Source organism: Aythya ferina (assembly GCF_964211825.1).
Source record: "Aythya ferina genome assembly, chromosome: 2".
Taxonomy (NCBI): domain Eukaryota; kingdom Metazoa; phylum Chordata; class Aves; order Anseriformes; family Anatidae; genus Aythya; species Aythya ferina.
Window position 1 is genome coordinate 45,168,051 of NC_140297.1, and position 26,780 is coordinate 45,194,830.

The 26,780-nt window shown below is 41.5% G+C and overlaps 1 protein-coding gene across 1 annotated transcript in view; it reads left to right on the forward strand.

Moving 5' to 3' along the window:
* Window positions 1–26,780, forward strand: part of NEK11 (NIMA related kinase 11) — a 104,012-nt gene that overhangs the window by 50,898 nt on the left and 26,334 nt on the right. Inside the window, exon 13 of the mRNA XM_084511733.1 lies at window positions 21,324–21,448. Within this exon, the coding sequence (XP_084367859.1) occupies window positions 21,324–21,448 (125 nt within the window). The remainder of the gene's footprint in view (window positions 1–21,323; window positions 21,449–26,780) is intronic.

Below are 26,780 nucleotides of genomic sequence, written 5' to 3' on the forward strand. Positions count from 1 at the left end.
ATGGCTTTTTTCTTTCAATGTAGCCTCATTTATGTCGATGTGGTTAGCTTGCTATTTCACAGTACAAGGAGGGATGATCTGTGTAGGAGAGAACCCAGCTGCTAGAAATACATCCTGAGGGGAGGGTGGAGAAGCTTGCAAGTAGGAGACTGAGAGAAAGCAGTAAATGTGTGTGGGAGATGTACCGGGCAAAGCATACAAAGAAACCTAAATAGAAACAGGACAACATGCAAGAAAGGAGAGAAACTGATGTTTCTGTCTTTAGAGGTCATTTAATTGTTAAACTATGATGATGGAAATAAGGTACATTTATATCTGTGATAGAAAAGTTTGGACAATCCAAAGCTATACAAAACTGGATGTGTGTTTAGTGACACTTCTTTTGTCAGACTCTCTGAAGTGGCAGATTCATGAGAAAAAGGGCTTATGGATAAGCAAAGGGATTACATGGCTTCTCTTCCTTGCTTCCTGAATACCTTGTAGTTCCTGAACCTGATGTCAAAGCTCTTACTTATTCTATGCAGTATTCATTCTCTTCGTCAAAAATTTCAGTGCAACCATACATGTTCTACATGCTATTAATTAAGTTATTAATGGAGTCTGTGTATCTGAAAATGTAGAAACAGTTCCAGCTATTGATTTTCAGTAGAATTTGGTTCTCAATCAATGGACTATTACAATAGAAAAACAAGAAATCTAGAAGCAAGGCTATAAAATGATTTTGTAAAGTAGTCTTACATGTGAATAAATTTGGCTAACGTATACCAGGTTAGCAGAAGTAGTTTGATGAATGCCAGACTAACAAGCTCCCTAGTTATAACTAAGAACTAAAAGCAAATGAGGAAGGGGCAAAAAGGCAGGGGAGGGAGTCTGTACATGAACACCAGGGAGGCTCAGCAACAGCAACCTTTAAGCTCCTTCAGGACAGACCTAAAAATCCTCTGAGTAGGAAAAGCTGGTTGGGAACAGCTAAGGATAGCATCCCAATCCCAACAAGTAGGAAGGAAAGTTCAAGTTATTTTCAGCTCATATCTTGAAGTCCTTGAAAAATTTGCAATGTGAAGAAAAGAATAGGACTTGGAGGACAGGATGAGGCTTTTAAAGGTTAGGGAGAGGTATAGAAAATAAAACACTTTATACTGTGCTTTAACTGAAAATTACCTAAAGCATTATGAAACACGGGTGTATGTGGTTGGGGAAGGTGTCAGATACAAAGCTTGAGGTTGGTTTTAGTAAGTAGATTTAAAAAACATGGCATCCGATCCAATTTTAGTAGTAGTATGCACATTTATTGAAAGCTGGGGGAAAAAAGGCAGTGTAGATAGATGAATTAAAATCAAGATCAGGGTTTGGAGTTCAGAATTTCATGGTGGACAAGTTTCAGCAAAGTCAAGAACATTTAACTGCTGAAGAGTTCTCTGGGAAACAGAAGCTTCTCTCCATGTTTGTTTTATGTAATCAGCGATGATCTTTTGAATATTATTCATTCTAGTTAACACCTCTGTACACTTGAGGGACATTTAAAAGAGTTGTCTGAAATAACAAATAGCTGACCAATCTGTTAGTCTTCAAAAGGGTTTACTTTTTGGGAATGTGAAAGAGATCTAAGCAGACACCGTGCTTTTGATGTTGAGGAGAACTCAGTCTATTACAGAAGAGGTCCATTCAGACTGTTCACAGATTGTACAAAAACTTCTTCAGAAACTTAAAGAAATAACCTGATTCTTACAGTACTTACAGGTAAATGCTGCGGGCAATATAAATACTGTTTTAAGTAACAAAATTGTTAGTTTTTCAACACTATGTTCCTTATTAAACCATCTAGCTATATTTTTGTTGTGGCTCCCCTCCAAAGACAGATAAGCACCACACATATGTACCCTCACTGCCCTGTGGTGGTATGGGAGAGAGAAGTGGAAAAAAAGTAAAACTCAAGGACTGAGAGAAAGATAGCTCCATAGGACAGAAAAGAAAGGAAAAGAAAAAAGAAAAAAAAAAAGTAATGAAAAAAGAGTACAAGAAACAAATGATGCACAAAGCAATTGCTCACCAGTTGCCAAATAATGCTCAGCCAGAACTCAAGCAGCGGAAGTCTGACTTATCACATCAGATTGCTGCCCAGTCCTAGTCTTCAGCACAACCCCATAGGGTATGGGACATGACTCTGGCCAGTTTGGGCCAGCTCTCCAGACTGCGACCCTGCCCAGCTCCTGGTGCACCCGCAGCCTCCTGGCTGGCAGGGCGGTGTGGGCAGATGAAACCTCCTTGGCTCTGTGTAAGCAGTGCTCTGCGACAACTAAAAGGTCGGTGTGTTGTCAGCATCACTCTCTTCTGAAATCCAGAACCCAGCTCCATACCAGCTACTGGGAAGACAACAAACTCTGTCCCAGCTGAAACCAGGACAGCCTCGTGCACTTTCCAGTGTTCTTCTACCATCTCCTCAAAAGCATCGCTGAGTGCGCATTTTACAGAACCCTGTTTCTGACAACGAAGCTCATGCCGTGACCTTCCAAAGGGTTGAGCCCTTCAGGGATGCCCCCTGCCTGCGGGTGTGGGGAGATGGCAAGTGAGAGTTGGTAGGGTGCTGCGATACACGGAGGCTTTCTTTGCTGAAAAGTTCTCGTTATTACACATGGCCACAAACCACCACTGGGCAATATTCTGTGATTCAAGGCAAGCATGGAGAGAGGTGTCAGGCTAATTAAGAAAAGCCATCTTGGAAGAGACCAAACCCAGGAGTAGGCCCCAAGGAATCAAGAACAAAGCGTCACTGCAAAGATGTGAGGCTCCCATCAGAGTTCAGAGTCAGCCGGGAATCCCCAGCACAGGTTCACTGGATTTAGGATGTTCTGTAGGCAAGAACAATTTGTGCCACACAGAAGGTTCTGAGGTAGAGAGATGATCCATTTAGGGTCGAGAAGGAGTCCTTTTTCTATCAAGAGAGACAGAAGAGGGCAGAGGACACCACCTCCTTTGAGCAGCCAAAAGCTGCTGCTAATTTCTGTGTTTTACCTGAGACGAGCGAAAGACACTGATGCTTCCTAGTCTCTGAGAATGGCACCTTTCCCAGAGCCGTTCCTCCTTCTCAGACAGCCCATTGCTCTTGTAGTTCCCTGCTTTTGCCCTTGGTGGTGGCACCTGGAGACAGCCTCTGGTTCTTAGGCTGCACTTGCAGGAGGCCAGCAGCGCCTTCCAGGGATGCTGCAGGTTGCCAGTCCTGGTTCCCCAACTGGCAGGCATTCTCTGCTGCCAGGCTTTTAGGAGACTTTTGCTGTCAGCCTTTTTTCCAGTCGGGCCAGGTCACCTTTGTGGCTGCTCGTCCCGAACACTTCCCATTCCCATGACGACTCCTCACCCCCAAATGACTTCTCACCCCCACGTCTCACTCACGGACCCGCCACCCACAGCCACTCCCCATCAGGAGCAGACATCCCCAAACCAATTCATGGCGGGGGCAGCGGAAGAGGGCTGTGTTCAGCCCCCCCTAACCCTCCCAGTTAACTGATGCGGTAAGAAGTGCAGGCAGAGGCTTTGCAGGGTGGAAGAGTGGTAATTTATTCTTCCTGGGGGAATCGTGGCTGCCACCCCCAGCCCGTCCCCAGGTGAGGCCCGGCCGCCTGCTCAGGCGGGGGGCCCAGCCTGCCGGCCCGCGTGGTCCCCGTGTCCCGGCTCCTCCTGCCGCACCCTGTGCAGCCAGGATGTGTCCCCGACGTCGGCGTCCTGCGGGGAGCGTGGCAGTCTGCGCCCGACCTGCCCCGCGTGCCAGGAGAAGCTTCTCTCAAGGCTGCGCTCCGTGGAGGGGCTGCGCGCCCTGCGCCGGGGCGAGACGCTGCGGGAGCGGTAGATGGAGGGGCTCCTCTGCCCCTGCCCCCGCTGCTGCTGCTGCCGCCGCCCCAGCCGCGCGTTCCGCTGGAACCTTCCGCGGGGTCTTCGGGCCAGGCGCACCACTGCTACGATGGGCCCGCGGCACATCGGGCAGGTGTTTCTTGCCTCCGCCCAGACGTGGATGCACTCCAGGCAAAAGGAGTGCCTGCAGGGGTTCACACGAGCTGCGCTGGACAGCGGGCCCAGGCAGATGGGGCACATCTCGTCCCCGGGGGCCTCCTCGGGCTGCTCCTGCCGCCGGCTCATGGTTCCTGCAGCTTCCGCGACGTGCAGATGGTCGTCCTGTGGGGGAGGCTGCCCTGGTGCTGGGCGCTCAGCAGCTGCCCGGGGTCTTCAGCACCTCGATGTCTCGCGGGTTGCCGGCAGGACCTCAACAACTCACGTGCCACCAGGAGGACTACTGCAGAGAGAAGCAGGGAGAAAATGTTGTATCAGCAAGCAGACATTCGCTTTCTAGGTTCTACCAAGTTGTCTAGAGTGCTGTAGCTGTCAGCAGTCTGTGCATGGATTGCAAACACAGACTAGGCTTAGGCCAGATGAGGTACATGGATGTCTATAGGTGTGAGAGCATTACCGAAGGCCCTTGATGGCTTGCGTGCAACAACAATGGCTTCGCGTATGCCTATAGCACTAGCTCCGCCCGTCTCTCTCTCTTTCCAGCCGTGGAGACTCGAGCACTCGCCTACCACCAGCCGGACTGGCCGCAGGCGCCCCGCGCAGGGCTTTTATAGGCAGCCCCCTTCTGTGAGGCCAGAGGTGACATCAGCAGGGTCTGGGGTGTCCTCACAGAAGGGGGCTGCCTATAAAAGCCCTGCGCAGGGCGCCTGCGGCCAGTCCGGCTGGTGGTAGGCGAGAGCTCGAGTCTCCACGGCTGGAAGGAGATAGAGAGGCGGAGCTATTGCTAGAAGCATACGCGAAGCCATTGTTGTTGCACGTGAACCATCAAGGGCCTTTGGTAATGCTCTCACACCTATAGACATCCATGTACCTCATCTGGCCTAAGCCTAGTCTGTGTTTGCAATCCATATACACACTGCTGACAGCTACAGCACTCTAGACAACTTGGTAGAACCTAGAAAGCTAATGTCTGCTTGCTGATACAATATTTTCTTCCTGCTTCTCTCTGCAGTAGTCCTCCTGGTGGCACGTGAGTTGTTGAGGTCCTGCCGGCGACCCGCGAGACATCGAGGTGCTGAAGACCCCGGGCAGCTGCTGAGCGCCCAGCACCAGGGCAGCCTCCCCCACAGGACGACCGGTTCCACATCGCGGAAGCTGCAGGAACCATGAGCTGGCGGCAGGAGCAGCCCGAGGAGGCCCCCGGGGACGAGATGTGCCCCATCTGCCTGGGCCCGCTGTCCAGCGCAGCTCGTGTGAACCCCTGCAAGCACTCCTTTTGCCTGGAGTGCATCCACGTCTGGGCGGAGGCAAGAAACACCTGCCCGATGTCCCGCGGGCCCATCGTAGCAGTGGTGCGCCTGGCCCGAAGACCCCGCGGAAGGTTCCAGCGGAACGCGCGGCTGGGGCGGCGGCAGCAGCAGCAGCAGCGGGGGCAGGGGCAGAGGAGCCCCTCCATCTACCGCTCCCGCAGCGTCTCGCCCCGGCGCAGGGCGCGCAGCCCCTCCACGGAGCGCAGACTTGAGAGAAGCTTCTCCTGGCACGCGGGGCAGGTCGGGCGCAGACTGCCACGCTCCCCGCAGGACGCCGACGTCGGGGACACATCCTGGCTGCACAGGGTGCGGCAGGAGGAGCCGGGACACGGGGACCACGCGGGCCGGCAGGCCGGGCCCCCCGCCTGAGCAGGCGGCCGGGCCTCACCTGGGGACGGGCTGGGGGTGGCAGCCACGATTCCCCCAGGAAGAATAAATTACCACTCTTCCACCCTGCAAAGCCTCTGCCTGCACTTCTTCCCGCATCGCTCAGCATCAGGGGGATTGGGGGGGGGGAAGGGGGCTGGACACAGCCCTCCCATGCTGTCCCCGCCATGAATTGGTTTGGGGATGTCTGCTCCTGATGGGGAGTGGCTGTGGGTGGCGGGTCCGTGAGTGAGACGTGGGGGTGAGAAGTCATTTGGGGGTGAGGAGTCGTCATGGGAATGGGAAGTGTTCGGGACAGGAGCAGCTACAAAAGTTTAAATTGCTCAGTTGTTGTATTGGCCTCGCATGATAAGAAGATTCAGCTCTATCCACAAAATCCAGGCTGAAGAAGGAACATGGTGCCCAAAGTAGAACTTAATTAAATTAGCTGAGTTTGCAGAAGATCAAAAGTGCTGAAGCAGTTAAAAAATGACTGAGCATGTGCAAAAAAGAACAGACCGAAGTACAAAATGAAGAAGGTTATGAGCCTTCATCAGAAAGCCCCCAAGTGCTACCACCAGAGTTTACTATGCCTGCAATAGCAGGAGGGACAATATGATAATTAGGTCTGAGAAACCATTAGGATAAGTCCTGCCCTTTCTTAAGAATTGCATGAATATGGATATCACCGTACCAGAAATAACTACTACTTGTCTTGCTTGCATGTACATGTCAAATGGAATTATTCCCCACATAACCCAGTGGTGTTAATAAAGAATATATGCTTTCTGTTTCTCCAAAAGAAGTCTTGGAAAGCTACGTTGCTTTTTGCATTCCACCATTGATAAGGACAGAACAAGAAACTGAGGAACAGCTTATCAGCTGTGAAGGTGGAAATTGGCCAGAGACAGTGGGAACGTGCATGAGAAACCTAGGGTTGTTTAGAGAAAATGAGGATGTCGCGCTGTGGAGGGGCTGCACTCCCTGCGCCTGGGCAGGATGTTGTGGGATCAGTACCTGGAGCTGCTCATCTGCCACTGCACAACAACCCCAAGCAGCACTACAGGCTGGCAGATGAGTGGCTGTAAAGCTGTCTGGCAGAGACTGACCTTGGCATATTGGTTGATAGTCAGCTGAACATGAGCCAGCAGTGTGCTCAGGTGGCCAAGAAGGCCAATGGCATCTTGGCTTGTATAAGAAACAGTGTGGCCAGCAGGTCTAGGGAGGTGATCGTCCCCCTGTACTCTGGTGAGGTCTCACCTCAAGTACTGTGTTCAGTTTTGGGCCCCTCACTACAAGACAGACATCAAGGTCCTGGAGTGTATCCAGAAAAGGGCTACGAAGCTGGTGAAGGGCCTGGAACATATGTCTTACGAGGAACAGCTGAGGGAGCTGGGGTTGTTTAGCCTGGATGAGGCTCAGGGGCAACCTTATAGGCTCTCCATAGGTACCTTAAAGGAGGCTGTAGCAAGTTGGGGGTTAGTCTATGCTCCCATGTGCCTGGTGACAGAATGAGGGGGAATGGGATAAAGTTGTACTAGGGGAGGATTAGGTTGGATATTAGGAAGAACTTCTTTACTGAAAGGGTTGTTGGGCATTGGAATGGGCTGCCCAGGGAAGTGGTTGAGTCACCATCCTTGGAGGTCTTGAAAAGACATTGAGATGTAGAGCTCAGTGATATGGTTTAGTGGAGGGCTGGTTAGTGTTAGGTCAGAGGTTGGACTAGGTGATCTTGGAGGTTTCTTCCAACCTAGGTGATTCTGTGATTAATCTACCTCAAGAAGGGTCCAGTTTTAACATGGGAGTGGGCAACAGTGAAAAGTTACGTGAATAGCAAGTTATGCTATTTTTGTTTCAGTGACCCAGGAGAGGAAGCTGTGCATTGAGAACACACATTTTCAGAGCTGTTATCTTGGCTGTGCTCGGTGCTTTGCTAGACAAGTGCTATCCACAGTGACATCATTTCCCCACCATTTGCTTTTCTTCCATAGAAAAACTACAAGCTTCCTTCTCACCAATGAGTCCAGTGCGTGGCTGCCATAGGTATCTATTCATACTTCCTTTTCCTAAAGAATTTGACACGTTTGATATATTCTGGCAAGATCCCTCTGCTACTATGTGTAGAAAGTTGTTCCTGGGCCAAAATATTTCAGGGCTTTTGAACCTTCTTATTTCTGCCTTAGATTTACCCTTGGCTGTTCCATGCCAGCATTTGCAGGATGCATTACTCTGTTGACTTGCAGCTTAAATAGTGATTTTCCTTCCTTTGCTTACTCTCCTCATGATTTCATAAGCAGCATGGCACCATTAATATCCTTCTGTGTAACACTTCTATGAAATACTTCTGTATTTTACATACCTTTTAACACTGGCCACTCACAGCATACCTGAACCCTCCTTCCTTAAGACACTTCCCAGCTGTCATCTTCCAGTTTACAACAGATTATTTTTGTTTTAATGCTTGCACTCTGCTACAACTCTGTTCTTTGAATTTTCCTTTTCCATGATTCCAGTTCTCGGGGTCATCCAGTGTATGTTGTTATAATATTCTTGTCTTTCTTTGTATTGGTGATTCACTTTAGCTTAGCTTCTGGAAGGTGGTTCCATACATACTAACTCCAGCAGGGCAAACCTCTCCCTTGCCAGCTTTGCTGTGTTGTTCCTGGTTACATAGATTTATATAACCTGTGTGTGAGGTGGTAACTGTATGTTTTAATTGTATTAAGACATCTTTCCCAAGATGGAAGGGTAAAAATGGCCTGGACCATAAAAGTTTGCTACTGTTACATAAACTGCTATGTGCAAGACCTGATGCAAACCATCTTCCACTGATTTAGTGTGCAAGCTAATTCCTCAATTATTTGCAGCTGCAGATTACATATCATACCATCTAATCAACATGCCCTTCCCGTATTCCATCTAGTAACAGCAAAACCACAGCTGATTAATCAGTTCAGACCTATGTAATTTGACACGTGATATGTAGGTCCTTGAGGGATCAAGTAGGTATTCTAGTACCCGGAGCTTATTTCAGAGATGTCTGGCTAGTCTAAATTAACTCTTTAGATTTCTCCTTGAAACTTTTTCTGCACAGTGGTGTGTTGCTTCTGTGCCTTTCCCACCCTCCTTGTCACCATCCTTACAGCGCTGGGAAGCACTTGAAGTGCTGCTCTGCAGTGCTGGCTGAGCTTGCAAGGAAATCACATCTCCTCTCATAAAACATCAGCCAGTATGTTAGGAGAACTCATAATCACAAAAGTGTAGGGAATCCTCTTAGCGTGCACTGCCAGCAGGGTAAGTAGGTATCCACAGTGGATTATTAAGAAATATCTCTGTAAATCTTTGGGTTCTGGATCTTAGGAGGACCAGGTCTCCTGGTCCTAGGTTTTGCTACATTTTGCATGCTTGTTAGAGCAAAGGATTCTTCAAGTTTGGGTAATTACTCTTCTGCACATTGCAAGTCTCCTAAGAGATGTCGCAGGTGGGTAGGTAACGTTACTTGCAAAGATTTAAATATGTGCTTTACATTTCTATTTCTCTTAAGTTACTGTAATCATCTTCTTAAGTTTTGCATCTTTATTCATACAGTCTGGAGCAATAAATGTTCCTTTTATTTGTAGAAAGGCAGACAACAGAGTTGGTAAGAGTCACCTAGAAAAATTGCCTTTCTAATTATTACTAACCATACTGAGTAAAGGGCTGAAGTGGTATGTTGAGTATATTATTAGAGTAGTATATACTTTTCCTGTGTTGTTTCAGCTAAGTAGAGCACTGCCTTATTCCTCAGATATGCAAACCTTTGTAAATACAAACCAATGAAAAACGGTTTTTCCTTATTTGAAACATTTGTGCAACAGTTTAAATCTTTTTTTTTTTTTAATTTGTTAATTGGGAACCAAATTTAAAATAAATTGTATTTGATAACTGGAGATATTCATTGATATATGTATTGTAGTTGTATTTAATATTAATTGAAGAATGTTGGTGTCTACATCTTGTTTATCCAGGAAGTTATGGAACTTTTATCATAAAAATAATTTAAAACTAGGGTCGACAGAACAGTTAAGAGTATATTGTACCAGTGGGAACAGTCTTTTTCTCTAGATATCTTCCCATCTTTTCCATCTCCTGTTCTCCAAGTACAAGCAAGACACATAAAGGAGCTGAAGTAAATCTCACATTGAGATGGTACTCAGAGACACGGAGTCATTGTCAGTATTAAATGCAAATATGTGTGTCAAAAATATACATGTATGTGTATTCATTTACAGATGTTCTTTCATTTATTTATAAAGAATAGCATAAAATTGCTAATGTTTTATAAATAAGTTCCCTTTGTGCTTTGATTTTTTCCCTTTTTTTTTTTTTTTTTTGGATACATTTCTCCAGCTCATTTTATTTTTTTTCTGAATATTAAAAAGCACATTCTGAAAATTAAAAATGTGTCAGGATAAACCTGTATCTATATTTCCTATTTTTGTTAACACTTATCTAGGAAATTAGTCACTCATCCTCTCTGACTGTCATCAAAAAAAAAAAAAAAGCTACTTTGCAATGAATTTGGTGACAGCACATTTGTTTGTTTTGTTTGTTTGTTTTCCTGTCTCTTGACCTGTTCCAGGGCATGTACTTTGTTTCAGTAGTGGTCATGTGAGAATAATGACAAGGCAAATTCTATCATAGGGCTGGACAACTAGATGTCACTTTTATATATCAGAAAGAAAAAAAGGCTGTAAAGAAGAAGGACTGCCCATATTTAACTGCTCTTTTCCATTAAAGGTATTAAGCTCAGGTGGAATAAATGATTTACTTTATGAAACATCAGGAAAAATTATCACTGAAAAGATACAAGTATCCATAAGCTATACCCAGCCTTGATGTTATGGACGTATACGGTCAGTGCCTTCCTATGGCAGCTAGAACAAGTCTGTTCCAGCTGGGTGGAGTTCATTAGATGTTTAATGTTCCTTCTGATATGGCCTCCTTTTGAAAAGCTATTGGAAACATCACAAAACATCATGCATTGTCATGCATTACTTTCTAATATATCAATATACCTCATGATGATACGCTGATTAACTTTGTTGAGCTCATAGTCTATTTTTCTGATTATACAAAAAATGTAATCAGATGAGCAGATGTCCAGGTATTGAGAAAAGGTTCTGGTGCCGAGGGTCATCTTTTCCACGGATTTTTGTTGTACTGGTAGATCACTTCAGCTTTTCTCTGTGGGCTACCTCATGCTGGGCTGGGATGGAAAGTTGCAGCTCTGTCACTATATCACATTAATTATTTGTGTGCAATACCTTTTGCTTCAGTTGCAGCATTATCTAATGAAGCCACATTTTACAGCATAATTCCTCTCAACTCTGTATACAACTTGATTCCCATTGGCTGGCTCTAAGTTTGCAGATGTATTTAATAAATAGGAAAGACTAGTTATGGGGATTTATTTGTAATGAAACCAGATAAATCTTTGTCAGAGCATGCACTATACTTATCCATGTGAGAAATTAGTATGGAAAATCTACAGTTTCTTAGTTTACTACACAGAAAATCCTCTAGGTAGAGAAGCTCAGTCTTTGCAGTGGCATGAAGCATGAAGAACAAGATATAATCCTGTTACACAACTGTAATAGCTAAATGTTCAAAGTTTCTGATTCAATTTCTACAGTAGAAGTTACCTTGAAATTGGCTGCAAATTCATAAACTATATCTAAAAGTGCTCCCAGAAAGCTCAGTGCAATTACACGTGCAACAAAAACTACCATTTCCTTATCTTTGATACTGATTTGGATCAATTTTTGCAGTTGAAAGATATTGGGCTGAAAGCTATCTCAGTTATCAGAATCCCATACTTTTTACAGGGGCCATAAGGAGTATTAAATTCAACAAGCTACAGTCTAACAAGCATGAAAAGTTAAAGCCACACACTGGCATTTGTGGCTAAATATGCTACTCGACATTCATATCAACTTCACAGTTGATAATACATAGTAAATTAGAGTGAGAAAGATTTTTAAGCATTCAAGAAATTATATATACTACATATATATATATACTAATATATATACTACATCCGTATTTCTAAGGGCTTGTCCGCATTGTACTTAAGTGACTAGAATGAAAAAGACCACACAGCAAAACAACACCGGACTTATGGGCTACCAATAAAATATTATGTCTTGCATTTTTGGATCATCAGTACATTACTAGTTGGGACTTCACCTGTATTCGCATCCATTTCATTCCCTTCCTATAAGAGTGCTAGTTCCACATAAGCTACTCTTCTGCCCTTACTAGCCTTGTTTGTGTGTGGGAGGGAGTGAAGTTAAAGGAGCAAAATAACTTAAACTAACTACTTGCTGTATTTAAATTATTTGTACAGAAAAAAAAAAAAAAAAAGGAAAACAAAAACTAAAGACATAAATTAAAGGGACATATCACACAATCCTTCTGGTTTGTGTTCTATTCTTTTTATTTCTTTATACTCCAAAGATTATCATCATGTTAAATTCCTGACCTTAATATGTTGCAATATGTTACATCTGGCAAACCCCTGATTTCATTACAATTCTAAAATAGCTAAATACATTACAGTAATTGAATATGCTATTTCTATATTTCCATTGCTAATTGTAAGTTATGGACATATTGCTTTGAATTTCAAGTAGGTAAAGTTCAGCTGACTCTCAAGTAGGAAATGTTCACTCATTATAAAATATTATAATATTTTTCTACTGTTATTTTTACAAGCTTTTCTGAAAAATTGACAGGATTGTTTTCATCCTATAAGATAAAAACCATGAAATATTTCTGAATGCATCTTTAAGCATCTCTGCACATATTTATATTTTAGTCTTTTAGGAAAATCATGTCTTCTTTTGTTTTTCAGTCTGGCAGGTCAAGATAGAGTAGAATAATATTTATCATAGGAGGCAGTAAGAACCTTTCTGCATTATTATTATTATTATTATTATTATTATTATTATTATTATTATTATTATTACTGTTGTAGTATCCTTTGTAACCAGAAAGACTTGTTGCAAGAAGATAACATTGCAGTAATTTCTGCTGTGGGTTATCCGCTGGTCTCCTCAAAACCAGTAAACCTAGTAGCCCTAAAGGAAACAGCTTTTCTTGAGCTAAGAATTAAGGCTTGGGTGAGTTTCTGCCATGGATCCCCTCTGTGAAGAAAGATGAAAAATTCTTCTATAATACTTGCTCAGAACCACTCTTGCAGCAGGTAGGCCAGAAAGCTAAATTTTGCACGTCAAAATTAAATTAAATTATGCAAATTAGGAAAAGCAAAAGGGGAATAAAAATAATTAGAGAAACTCATCTGAGACATAATGTGTATCTTTACTGGAGTCACAGCAAAGTGTATTTATTCTTGAGGGATAATTTGTGCATACTGATTTACATTGCTGTTTCTTCAGTAGGAAGGTGAGGACCATAACAGCTAACAAGTGAGTAAATTAGCACACAAGAATAATGTCATAGTAGCTGTAAAAATACAGATCTGTGTCATAAGCAGGAATATTTCCAGAATCATAAGGCGTATTACCCAACTTCCTACTGGCTGAAATGACACTATGGGGTGCTTGCTGAGAGAATCTTGCCCGTTTAGTTCTGAAATTTACAGCTACCAGTCCTTCACCTGTCCTTTGCACATGGGGTGCCAAAACTCCTGCAGCTCTCACAGGGTTTGAGAGCATAGGCACACTGGGAGCATGCTCATCTGTCTCATGTTTTCATTGCTTGGTTTCGTGTTGAGATCCCACTTTGTTCCAGATTCAATTAAAGGAATAGTAAATCTGATTTATTCTGGCAGGATTAAGGTATAACAAAATTTTCAAGTTTTAGACACAAATAGGAAAAGGAATCTATACTTTGTTATTTTTATTTATTTATTATTATTATCTTACTGACTGAATATTCTCCTTGTCTAAATGGTTCTTCCCTAGAAGTATTGCCTTTGGAGAACTGATCTCTTGCTTTGGTTATTGCTCCCTATTTAAATCCTTTTTCCATGAGGGTAGCCATACAATTAAAGAACTATTCTTGGAAATTTTATGAAGTTTCAGATTGTCTAGTATTGAGGGTAATTTAGAAGCATCTTTGTAGAATAGCATTGTCTTTTTTATGTAGAAGAGTGTTGTCCTCTTCTACGAACACTGAACATTTGGGGAAAACAAACCATGCTACTCTATAGTTCCTACTTTTTTTCTGATTTCTTTTTCATATTGATTTGGTTTGGCATTGATAAATAAAGGCTACCTCCTAAGTCACCTTGGTCAATGGCAATAGTTAAAACGATTCTGACTGAGTCATTTTAAAGTCTGCACTGGAAACACCTTCACTCATCCCAAAGCCTTATGCTAAAACCCAATTATAAAACACTGCATGAATTGAGGAAGGAGGCAAATGCACCAAATTTGTATATGTACAAAATATTTTATATTAGATCCTATGGCAGATATTGTTACAATTTCAGTATTGGAAATCTTTGTTGGAACAAAAACTAGTACCTTTCTAAGTTGTTTTGCTTAGTGGGCAATATAACTCTACACTGCACTTTAGACTCCAGCTCAAACCGATGGAAATGAAGACACACCAGGCATTTACTTGCAAACAAAGCATCTGTGAACAGGATGGCATTGAAAAGCACTGCAGAAGGAATGCCAGTCTGCCCCCAGTTGTAGTATTCTGGCTTACTTATCAAACTAAACAGCATTTCTGGGAAGCTGGGCCAAATTATACGGTGACTGGAGCCAATTCCAAGTGAGTGAGAATTTGCTCTGAAATATACTGAATTAGTTTACAGTTTCTACTAGCTTAGCTTTGAGTGGTGTGTGTGTCTGTCAGACAACTAGCTGGAGGGAATGAGAAGGTGACAGCAATAAAGACACTGAGTTTATGTTCTCCTGCTATTTCATCTGCTACGTGAAGCAAATTGTACCCATTCAGTCTAGGAAAATACATCGAGTTTCACCAGTTAATTACATCTGGGTGCTGGGGGTCTCAATATTTTGTTTGTAGATTTGCTTGGCTGCAGTCATTTACTTGTTTTCGTACGTCAAACATATAATTTATGTTACTACTTATACCCAAATTAAATGTATTTTACATGTATCTTTACTACATCCAGAATCTCATGTGCACACTGCTTACACCGAGTTCTGATCTGAACCATTCCATGTTTTCTACTCTCATTGTGAAAACGGTCCCATTTTATCTCTTGCTACTGAACCTTGGGGTGAAGGAAGTGGCTTCCTTAAGCGGCAGCTTTTTGTGTTAGTTAATACATGAACTCTTTCCTCCCCAGCACTGAGAGAGAAAGTATCAGGCAGTCTCTGCCAGATTCAACAGGAAAACTGAATTTTTATTTGACAGTATGTTTTGACCGATCAAAAAGTTTGAAATAAAGCAAGAACTAAGGTAGTTTTAAGCTGATGTTGTAAGGTAGCTTCATGGTCATTTTTTCCTGTAATGTACAGCTCTTACTCTGTTTCTGCTGGATGTCGTGCAAGTAATAGAGCAACCCTTACAGTAGCAGTGCATAAAGCAACCCTCTTTGTGCGTAAATGAAATGGCTTCCAGGACTCAGTAAGTGCTCCCTGTTATTGACTACATTGTTATTTTGCTTTTTCTCTTCGTTCACCCATCAGAATTAAAAGGATTTCTGAATATCTGGAAAGCTTCTAGAGTTGATGAAATTTAAACTGTTCATGAAAGGCAGTATGGCATCATGTCATTGTCACTGCCTGCCAAAGCTCCCTTTTCTCTATGCATGACCATTAGAAAATTGGAAGAAAAAAAAAAAAAAACACTCTGAAAATTAAGGGAAAAATGTAATAAAAGTATGCATTCTTGCTGTTCCTTTTTGTTAACAGCTCCTTTTAGCAACTCCTTTTTTTTTCTTTCATGCTCTGCCTGTGGATATACAGATAAAATGACAAGATATAGAAGGTCTGAGGAAAAGAGCTATGTTCATGAAATAAAACATTTTTCCTGGAAATCTCATTTGGGTTTAAAAGAAAGAGATTTTTTTTCCCCCTATGGAAAAACACTTTGAAGTAATTACTTCATTTCTAACATCAAGTAATAGACAACCTGCACTCTGATTTCTGTTCTCTTTATCTCCATTTTTCCTAGACGTTTCACAATAGTTAAATTTACTCAGTGAAGTCCACAGGTAAATCATGCTTTTTTCTTTTTTATAATGGTAAAAACAGAAGTATAAAGTATTAATGTTTCATTTTGGCTATATTTCTGGCTCTCATTTTAGAACAAATCATTTTTCATTACAGCTATGCTGTACATGGTTGTGTCAGAAAGTAGTTCTTTTAATGACTTCTGTCATTAAAAAGTAATCCTTTTGTGTTTAGGCAAAAGGATCATACAAGACGTTTTGGGACACAGAAGTCCTGTTATATCCCTTAGTTCATTTCCTAAACAATGCATTTTCCAAAGTCATTTTCAGCCTAGTTTAGTTGGACAAAAGCTTCAACTGATTTGCCAAGCAGTGAATCTTCAGAGCTTAATAACGTTTATCTTGTTTATAGCTAAGCAATGGATGGCAGTTCTGTTTTATGGAAGCTGTTAAAGTTATCCCACCCTAGGGAAAATAAATAATCTATGTGATCCTAAATTATAATAATGGAGTTATCTTATTTTTCTTAATCAAATGAGTATTGACCTGAGCCCTGGGGGGCACGGAGCCCTTGCTCTCATTTGGGATTATGAAACTCACATGTTTCGTGTTTCACATCTGTGTTTCAAACCTCTCTCCTAGATACAATGCCTCAGCTCATTCTGTTTTCTCTCTTGTGAAAGCTCTGTAATAAATGATATGCTATTCTGAAGAGCACACGTATGTCAGAGTAGTAGAATGCTTTGCTCCTTGCTTTTCTGTCTGTGGTACTGTGCAGGCAGAGGAGTGTGCTGTTTGAACAAGAACTACTTTTTTCCTTAAGTTCAGAAAGTGACTGCTGAGATAATCTAGTTTTTTCCAGGGGTGTGCTAAAGTTTGGGATTAACAAAAAGAAAAAAAAAAGTGCAATAGTCCTTAAGTGCCGAGTGTGCCTTCATTATTGTGAATACAGGTGGTGAAAATGAGCATATGTTATACAAGTCAGTTTTCAGTTTTCTTTTTTTTTTTTCTCGTCCCTCTTTCTTAATAAAATAAAAAGGGCCTTACTCATTGTCTTCTGCATGCACTGCAATGTAAGAATGCTGCATTAATACACTGATTACAATTATGACTTCAAGGCAAGAGAAAATTAAAGATATTTATCAAAGTATTTTAGTCTCTTTGGAGAAAACCGTTGTTGTCGCCAAGATACTATGTTACATGGAAAAAGCTCTTGGTGGATTTAAACAAAATATTGCAAGTATTGCATTTCTTTTTTTTCTGCGTAGCTTGTCTTCTTGGGAAATAGCTGGGCTTTTATGATCGTTAGATAATGGGGTTTTACCCTTCTTTCTACTATTAACGTCATGGTAATATATAGAAAGAAATCTAAAGGGGAAGGATATTATTCAGAGCTTTTTTATTTTGAATATATAATACACTTTACAAATATTGAATCTCTCAATGCTGTACCTAAGGTGCCTAGTGGTATGTAAGCAATAGCTGAGTTTGTTCTGAATGGAGTGCTTTGTGAGCACATAAAAGGTGCTGTGACCGTCTTTAGCGAAATACACAAAGCTAGATAAAATGTCATGTATTTTCAGATACCAGCTAACAGATTGGGATCATGAATGTGAGGAAACAGCAATAGAGACCTTGCTTTGTGCTCCATCAGGAGTGTGTAAGTGGGCTGTATCAGAGGAAGAACAGGTGACTGAGGGACAAGTGTATTACAATGGTGTTAGGGCCATGTTTTATCTGACACAGTATTACAAAACTTTACACTGGATGTTATTGCAACATTTGTTTTCCAAGGCTCTGTGAAGAAGGCAGAGCCCCTGGCATATGCTGCACAGGGTAACTTTCTTGCATGGAAGGAATGGGTGGATTTGGACCTGCTGTTCTTGGGAAGACCAGGAGTGCTGTGTGAGCAAGTGGGTCCAATGGGCTGCAGTTGGTGTCAGGACCTTCTGAAATATAGTGCTGTTCTGGTCCTGTATATCCTGGGTGCTGCAGCAGAAGTTTGGTATGATATGATATGATATGATAGACTTGTGTTCACCTCACTAGCATCATTTATTACTTTGTTTTTATTTTTATTATTTATTTATTTATTTTCCCAAAGTACCTTCCAGGCACACACAGGTTTAATTTCTGTTTTCTCTCAGAAAGGACAGTCAAGGTTCTGGTCCTGGAGTCCATGCTAGGCTTTGCAAAAGTGCATAAATGAGTCAAACAGACCTAGCCCAAAGAACATTTTTGTTAAAGTTAGTCATGTGAAAGCACAAACTAAGGTTTTTCTTTCTGTAATACATTGCTGAGATGTGGAACTGCGCCAAGGACGTTCAGGAGATGGTGGCAGTAACCAGCTCTGCTTACTCTGCAACAGCTTTGCTGTTTGGCTGGTGGAAAGGGGAAGAGTTGAAATATTGAGAATCATGGGAAAAATCAGGTAGTAAATGTCCTAAAGGATGGACTGCAGATGTGGAAATGGCAGCATATGGGGCCCAGCCTCCCCTAACAGTGTCTTCCTGGAATCCATACCCCAGCTCACTCAAGTTATCCGCACTTCACTTAAGGATTGAGACAAGCATGTCATTATTGGGGGTTTAACTTGAATTTTACTAGGTTTCTTCACACTGGCTCTAGCAGAGGTGAGTCAGTCTCAGCTGTTTCTTTGGTGCCTCACTCTGTGGAGCTATACTGCACCATACTACAATGCTACAATATTCAGAGGGTTTCTGTGGGCAGCCAGCACGGGCACAGCTCACTGTGATGACTTTTGATATCTGCTGTGCTAAAGCCAGCATATGTGTTCCTGAAATTCGTTCCTGATCCTGCCTCAGCTAAATAAGCTCTTCTGTATCCAAATTAGATCGGCAGAGAAGCAGAGCTGTGTCTCTGCATCTGTAGCATATGGGCAATGGGGAGCTGGCTCTACTTAGTAGAAACTGTTACACCAAACCATGTATTCTAAATGAATATGTTGATGTTTTGAAAGTGCCTGCCTAAAAAATGCGTGTCATAGCAAGTTCTAAAGACTCATTGTTAGCTCCTAAGCTTCACTGGACACGTTGTCTTTGTTGGAGAAATGTCACTTGGAACAGCCTCTGAACTGGGGCCAGGAAACATCTGTATCCTGGAGTATCTCTAGTGTGTGAACTAACATTTAAAATTGTGTTACTGAACTCGGATTAACTGGCCATCTTTCTGCAGCTGTCAAAGCAATATCAGAAATGGTAAAGTGAGAAATTCTGGAAAGGATGCAGAAGCTGGCATGGAAGTGGGCTTTGGACGGTGCCAGCCCCTCCATGTAGTTCAGATGCATCAGCCTCAGTTCAGCCTGGCTACTCACATGGTATACAGCTTTACCGTAGCCAGAGCACATAGTTTGAGGTTACAACTGTGAGTAAATGACTGATTTTTGTACCTAGTTCTGTCGGAAAGGGGCGGATTGTGTTTTTTAGTATAACAGTAAAAAAAAAAAAAAAAAAAAAAAAAGCAGAACATGGGAGGAGAAAACAACTCTGAAAACACTGGTGTAGTCCAATGCTTGCATTATAATATAATAAATAACCCGATTCATATGCTTGTGAATACTTATACACACATGGATAGCATGCAGATGAACCTAATAAAATTATAGTAATCACTGGAATGACAGTGTCCCTGAAAGAAAGAAAAATAAATGTTTACTCTGTCTGGAAATGGAGACATGTCTTCATTTAGTAGCGTTCTTTCCATGCTAAAAATGAATGATATTTGAGGGTGTTTTTTTGTTGTTTGTTTATTTGTTTAGGATGAAATTTTAGGCTTTTCTGTCAAATAGCACTTCAGAGAACTCAATTAGATGCAATAGTAAATGCTTTCTTTTGTGGGAAAAGCTTTTTGGGGGATTGGGGAAGATTCCTACGGAAGCACAAGTTATCTTTTTTTTTTTTTTTCTTATTAGAAATTGTGGCAATGGAGCTTGTACAAATATCCTAAAAATAGAAAACTAAGTGAAAATGTGTCAGTATTTTGGAGGTAAATCAAATTTATAAAGAAAGGAAGTATTTTTGAAAATGCTCCGGAGACAGTAAATAATAGCAGAGATAATATCTCAGCAGGAGAACTTCAACCACCTAGTGCTGCAGATAAATACATTTTCTCTATTTTTTTCTTTTCCCCTGAGTTTATTATGCCTTAAAGATTAGAATCATTCCTCCTGCCTAATATCCACGGGCATCCTTAATTATATTCACTTGTTTAAATACTTCGGTTGTTGTTGTTGTATGTTTGTTTTCTTTTTATCCATGTGAAATGAATAAAAATAATATATTAAACATTCTTAATTTTTATAACATATCGTTTGAATTTAATTGATTTCAATGCAGTAATATTTAAGATAAATCAGTTTTAATTTCTTTAAAGATGTAGACAATTGGGAGAATGGGAGAAGTCAGCATGAGCTCATGTTAAGACCACGGTGATTTATGACAGGTTAATATTAGATTGTCTTTGTCTTCAAATAGCATTTGTTGTAATAAAATTAGCCAAGGACAAAAAATGTTGTACATAGCATTGAAAATAACTCAGTAAGGAAGTAAGGAAGCACTCCTGGAGCATCCCCCTGCACAAATGCTGAAGTTGATGGGACAGTTGCTGAGCCAGGCTTCCCCGAGCTCTGATCCCTTCTCTGCCACTGACCTGTGCTTCCCATGGGCAGCCCTTTGCACTGCAGTTTTCTATCTAGAAAAACAGGGATCCTGCTGTTAATTCTGATAGTCACCACAGTCCAGCCTCTGCTTAAAACTGAACAAGTGCTTAAGGGCTTTTGCTTAGAAAGGTCAGCTCGCTGAAGCAGGTGCAATCAAACATCAAGTTATTTTACTAACTCATTTCTTATGGAGTCAGGGATGCTCAAAGATTTCTCCTGGAGCAGAGAAGTGATGTTTTTTATGCTGTGATGAATATGTTGAGTTTTAGTAACAGTTCCTGGGCTTCAGAGGCTCATTGTCTATTTTAATATTGCACTCACTGCTATTTCTATAACTTTTCAAGTGATAGTAATAAATTGAGTGAGCATGACAGCTAGATATATGGAGCTTGACTTTTCACTACTTTCTTTCATTTTTCAGTGTTTTTGTTTTGGGAGAGTTTGGCAAGACATGCAGATTTTCTTTCCTGTAAATTTAAACTTTTGTTTGCTTTGAGTGAGGTTGAATTAGAGGATCCCCTGAGGTCCTTTCCAGCTTGAATTATTCTATTATTTAGTGATTTCAGCCTGAAATGAATATAGATTCTTTGAGGTCATTAATTTAAATATGAGGATCTGACCTTTTGGCAGAGACAGCTTTAGTGCTGCTTATCATGTCATAAGATCACTTTTTAAGCTGAGAATCTATCCAGTGACTTCAATTACAGAATGCATTGTTAGTGACATAACATTGGTGATACAAAATCCACTGCATCTTTTTAAGATTACGCATATAGTCGTCAATATACTATAAACTCTTAATTGCCTTTAGAGATCCCTGAAGACCCACAAATTGCAGAAGAATATTATAATGATGAGTTTGAGTCCTGTTCAGAAAGCAGTGAAGAAGAGGAGGATGTGGAAGCATCACAGACTGTCTCCAAGACAAATCACCAGGTGTGTGTGACCTTTGGGAAAACAGTACACATTTGATGCTCATTTTCCGAGGGAAAATGAAACTACTTCTAAGATTTTGTCCTAGTGACATTACTGCAATTTGCTTTTGTCAGGAATTTGTGTGTATAGCAGTATCACGAATTAGTTATGTGAGTATGCATATGTATAATTAATCTGATACACTGATGAAAAAGATGCTTGCATTCCTTCAAGATTAACAATAATGCTCCTATGATTGCCTTAGCATGGATTGTTGTCAGTAAACTCCCTTGTGGCCACCACATGCTCTGAGTAGGTTTCTTATACGTAATGTTAGCTATGTGTTATTTAAGTTAAAGCTGAAAGAATACTTCAAGAATAAGATCTAAATTCCAGATTTATTTCCTGGGGATAGATAGGCACCTCTAGATGCCACTTCTTCCAGCCTGTATTAGATGTATTTTCTAGCATGAGCCTAAACAACAGCAAGTCTTGACCAGCATATCTGTAGACTTATCCAAGAATCTTAGACAGTGTAAATAAAAAGAAAACTTATTATTGAAAGGCTTAAAGAAGCTTTATTGGGTGAGGCTGCCACAAGAAAGTTTTAGTGATTGCAGTTTGTAGGATGTTGAAGATGATTGGAAAAGGCACCTAATTTAGATCTGATCAGAATGAACCAAGATGAACCTTGTCTTCAGTGATCAAGTCTCAGTGAAATCAATGAACCAAAATGCCCAAGTCAGTTCTGAAAATCGATCTTCCTAAGGTATTCAGCAACAATTACTTTCTACCCTGTGTCATCAACGTAAGGCATTGTGTTACAGTGCTTCTGAACAGTACTGTCTGCTTTTGTTTAGGATCACAAATGTTGGTCTGAGTTCATGTGTGAAAAATTCAGGGAAGAGGATGATGGTTTTTTGCGTTTTGTGGAACCAACCAGGTTTGCTAAAACCTCTTTATTAAATTATAAATCACTTGTGATATTGCTTAAAATTTGTGAGCTAATAGTTTCTTTAAGTTTCTTGTAGTTTTAAAGCAGAAGTTAAATGTTTATATGATAAGTCAGAGCACTACTTTTACCACAGTGGCAGGGAATCCTGAAATTCTCTCAACCAGTTAAACTTGAAGTTTACTCATAGACAGTCTCATGCAGTCTAGAAATGTCCTCCTAGTTTTCAAACTAAACATATAACATGCTTTAACAGTTAATATAGTAGTAATATAAACAAATAGTTGTAGGTCGTTAGAATATCTAAGGCAGTGATTTGTTGCAATTTGCTGGGTCTGTGTTTACTCACAACACATAGACATGCAAACACTCTGTTGCCAGAAAAATCTACCATAATGTACTCTTGAAAAGAAATTATTGCTCACTTTTATCAGACTTTTTTTTTAATCTCTTTTTTAGAATGACTTTTAAAATTTTCATTCAGATTTCATTGACGATATAATTAAGTGTCAATCAATACTGCTTTTGAACAGGCAGACTGCTGCTTAGAATTAATGAAGGGCAGAAGATAAAAATAGGTTTCTCAATAATGCAGAATAAATTAGGTGTTGGCAGCCAGATTTGAACAACAACGTTCTGTCATTTTGTAGTGATTCAGAATACAGTGGTGACAAGAACTGACACTGTGTGTTGGAAGAGCTGTCCCACTGACATCTCTTGCCAGGATCCAGCCCCTACAGGCTGGGTGGCTTTGCTTTACCAGCAGTCCATGTGCACGTAATCATTACCCCTCTGCAAACTGGCCTACACAGACTGACTGGAAAGCATACCCTCTCTGAGCATTTGCCTTTCAGGACTTCCTCCATCAAAGAAGCAAATAGCAAGTCTTTGTTTTCACTCATATTGACCAGCACCTTAGATAAGACAGGACTGTGTTTGCAGGTATTGCCACAATCACCTTTTCTTTTTCTTGGGAAGTGAGCAGAATTTTCAATTTTCCCTTTCTCTAGTGAAAAATTCTGAAATGAATGTGAAGGCAAAGCAGGCTGGACTTAGCTGTGCACCTACATCTGACCTAACCGAATATAAACTCTGTACAGTTAGGGGAAGTAAACATTTTTGGGAGTAATATTATCTTGGCAAAAACCTCTAATGTATGGGTCAGATAGAATATGCTAGGAGGTACCTCTTTCTCTCTGGTGATTGTAAAGGGATCTACAGTTATTAGCATGCATGGGACTTCTTCATTCTGGATGTCAACAGTTATGTGAGATGAATCCCACTCAAAGGTAGGTGGTGTCATGCTCAACAATAATAATAAGCTTCAAAACCTACCAGAATAGATTTGATCTTGCTAGTATATAGCAGGGGATTGCTTCAGCAGTCATCTACTTAATACCAAAACTCCTACACCTATTTCTATGATAGGATTCATACACTTTAACTCTTTCTTTAAAAAATACTTCTATAAATTAAGCTTTTGGAGGACTGTGTGAATAAAGGAGTCATTCCACTGCATTGCAGTGTTAAAGATTTGTAAGTTATTTACCACCCTAATCTGTGCAAACCTCTCAATTTTCCAATGCCAAGATTGAAACACTAGTTACTTTTGTGCAGTCAGTGCAGAAAGTCTACCTCTAGCAGTACTCCATGGTGACTCCATTACTTCAAACAAAAAATAAAGACTGATATGCAGTAGCATGGGGTCACAGATTAATTGAACTACACAATGGGGTGCATAATGTAGAATGGGACCTGAGCTAAGTATTCCAGTCATATTAAGCTCCCATGGTTTTTAAGACAGAAAGAGAAGTAGTGGTCTTACTTGGTGTCGTGGTTCCGCTCGAGTGGGCAGCCGAGCTCCACCACAGCCGCTCTCTCACTCCCCCTCCTCAAAGAGGAATGGGGAGAAAATATGTGAAAAGGGCTCAAGGATTGAGATAAGGACGAGAAAATCACGCAGTAATTATTGTAACGGGCAAAACAGACTCGGCATAAGGAGATAGTAAGATTTATTGCCTACAACTAACAAGCGAGAGAAGTGAGAAAACAAAGGAAAAAGCAAACCAAAAGCACCTTCCCCCCCATCCACCCTCTTCCACCTCCTCCCCCCGAGCAGCGCAGGGGAACGGGGGAATGGGGGTTATGGTCAGTCTACAGCACTTCTTCTCTGCCGCTCCTTCTCGGTCACTCTCGTCCCCTGTGCTGTGGGGTCCCACCCACGGGATGCAGTCCTTGATGAACTGATCCGGCATGGGCTTCCCACAGGCAGCAGCTCTTCCAGAACTGCTCCAGATATGGGTCCGTACCACGGGGCCCATCCCTCAGGAGAAAACTGCTCCAACCTGGCTCCCCTACGGGCAGCAGCTCCTGCCGGGTCACCTGCTCCTGCGTGGGCTCCTCTCCACGGGCTACAGGTCTGGCCCAGAATCTGCTCCGGCAGGGGTCTTCCACAGGCGGCAGCCTCCATCAATGCAGGGCCACCTGCTCCACCGTGGTCTCCTCCACGGGCTGCAGCATGGAGCCCTGCTCCACCGTGGTACTCCATGGGCTGCAGGGGGACATCCTGCTTCACCATGGTCCTCACCACAGGCCGCAGGGGACTTCTGCTCCGGCGCCTGGAGCACCTCTCCCCCTCCTTCTACACTGACCTTGGTGCAAGGCTGTTCTCTCACTCCCTTGACTCTCCCGGCTGCTGTGTGGCGCAGCGTTTTTTCCCTGTCTTAAATATGCTCTCACAGAGGCGCAAAACAACATCGCTTATTGGCTCGGATCTGGAAAACAATGGGGCCTTCCCAAACATGGGGCAGCTTCTAGATCTTTCTCACAGAAACCACCCCTATGGCTCCCTGCTACCAAAACCTTGCCACATAAACCCACTACACTTGGGAATCAACCCTTCTTCAGTTAAGAAAATACAGTCATGCACTCCATTAGTGTAATATAAAGTTTTAGGATGGGAGCTGACACAAGTACTTTCCCTTTGCTGATAACTTTTCAATACAGCCCATGTGCTCTCAGCTACATTGCCCACTTGTGGAGTTACCACCCTAACCACATCTAACCTCTCATCTTGTTTGTATTGGTTGTAGAGTTTGAGCTCAGTGTCATTTTTCCTTCCTTCCTTGAACAGTAATTTCTAATTGTATAAGAGCTAATTAAGGGGAAAACATGAAAGAGAATAAGAAACTGTTTCTAAATATAAATTAGAAAATACGTTGTATAGAAGAGGCTTCATCTTGAAAAGTTAGTGAACAGCGAAAGTTTCACATTGGCTTTGATTTAGCTGAGATGCTAATGGGTGCTTTTTACTTCAGTTTATCACCTTGCTCTTTGTGTTTTATTTTAGTGACAATAATAATAGCAAATTAGCCTTCCTCATTATGACAAAGTCTAGCCATACGGTACATTATCTCCATATTTTCAATTTCCAGGTCGCTTCTGAGATTGTCAAGCAACATAATCAGCTGACATAAATTATCATAATTCTGGTGATATTGCATAAATTATCATAGCTCTAGTGAATTATAGCTCCAGTGTTTCATCAGTGGCTGTAGGTGGTCTGTGTTATCACGCCAAAACTGCTCCACTAGGTTCCTAATGCCTGCCTTATCATCCTTGGCATGATCTGTTGCTGTTAGAAAGGGGTTCACTTATTCAGAATTTGAAATGTCCAAGTATTCTTCCGTGCTGCCTCTTATGTGTGGGTGTGCCTCTTTTCTGTGCATCTGTCAAACTTCCTTACCTGTTCTGCAGGGTTTTTAAAACCATAGACTGCTCAATATTTTAAAAATACAGGATTTGGGTGGATTTTTCAGCAAAGTCAGGATTTTGACTTTCAGTCAAGGAATGCCATGTCACCATGTTGTCAAATGGGAGCTTCTAGAAACTCAGGCTTGTCTCATAGACTTGAATGAAATTTGCTCTCCTTCCTGCAGCACAATCTTTGCTAAATGGTTAGATCTTAAATGTCATCAGTATACACAAATAACATTTGAAGTGAAAGATATAGCAAAACTCTTAATTATTTGTCTGGTAACAGAAAGCTTATAATGGAAAACTGCTCAAATCTTTTCTTAATTAAAATTTTAATTATTCATTGCTACTAGATATGTAGGTAGATGTGATTAAATGAAACATAAGTATTAATTTACAGAGGCAAATATCATAACTAAGAATTTTTGGGATAGTTACAAAGTACATACTTTCCATTTTCAATCTGGTATTGTTTTAGATATTTCAGGACTAACCAATGATGAAATGCTGGTTTTATTTCAAAGACTGCACACCACTCTCAACAAGAAACATATTATTTAAGCTCTATGCATAGCTGTCCTATGTATTTGTGTTCTGCAAGGAATCTGACTTAAATAATTGTTTGTATATAATATTATTCCCAAG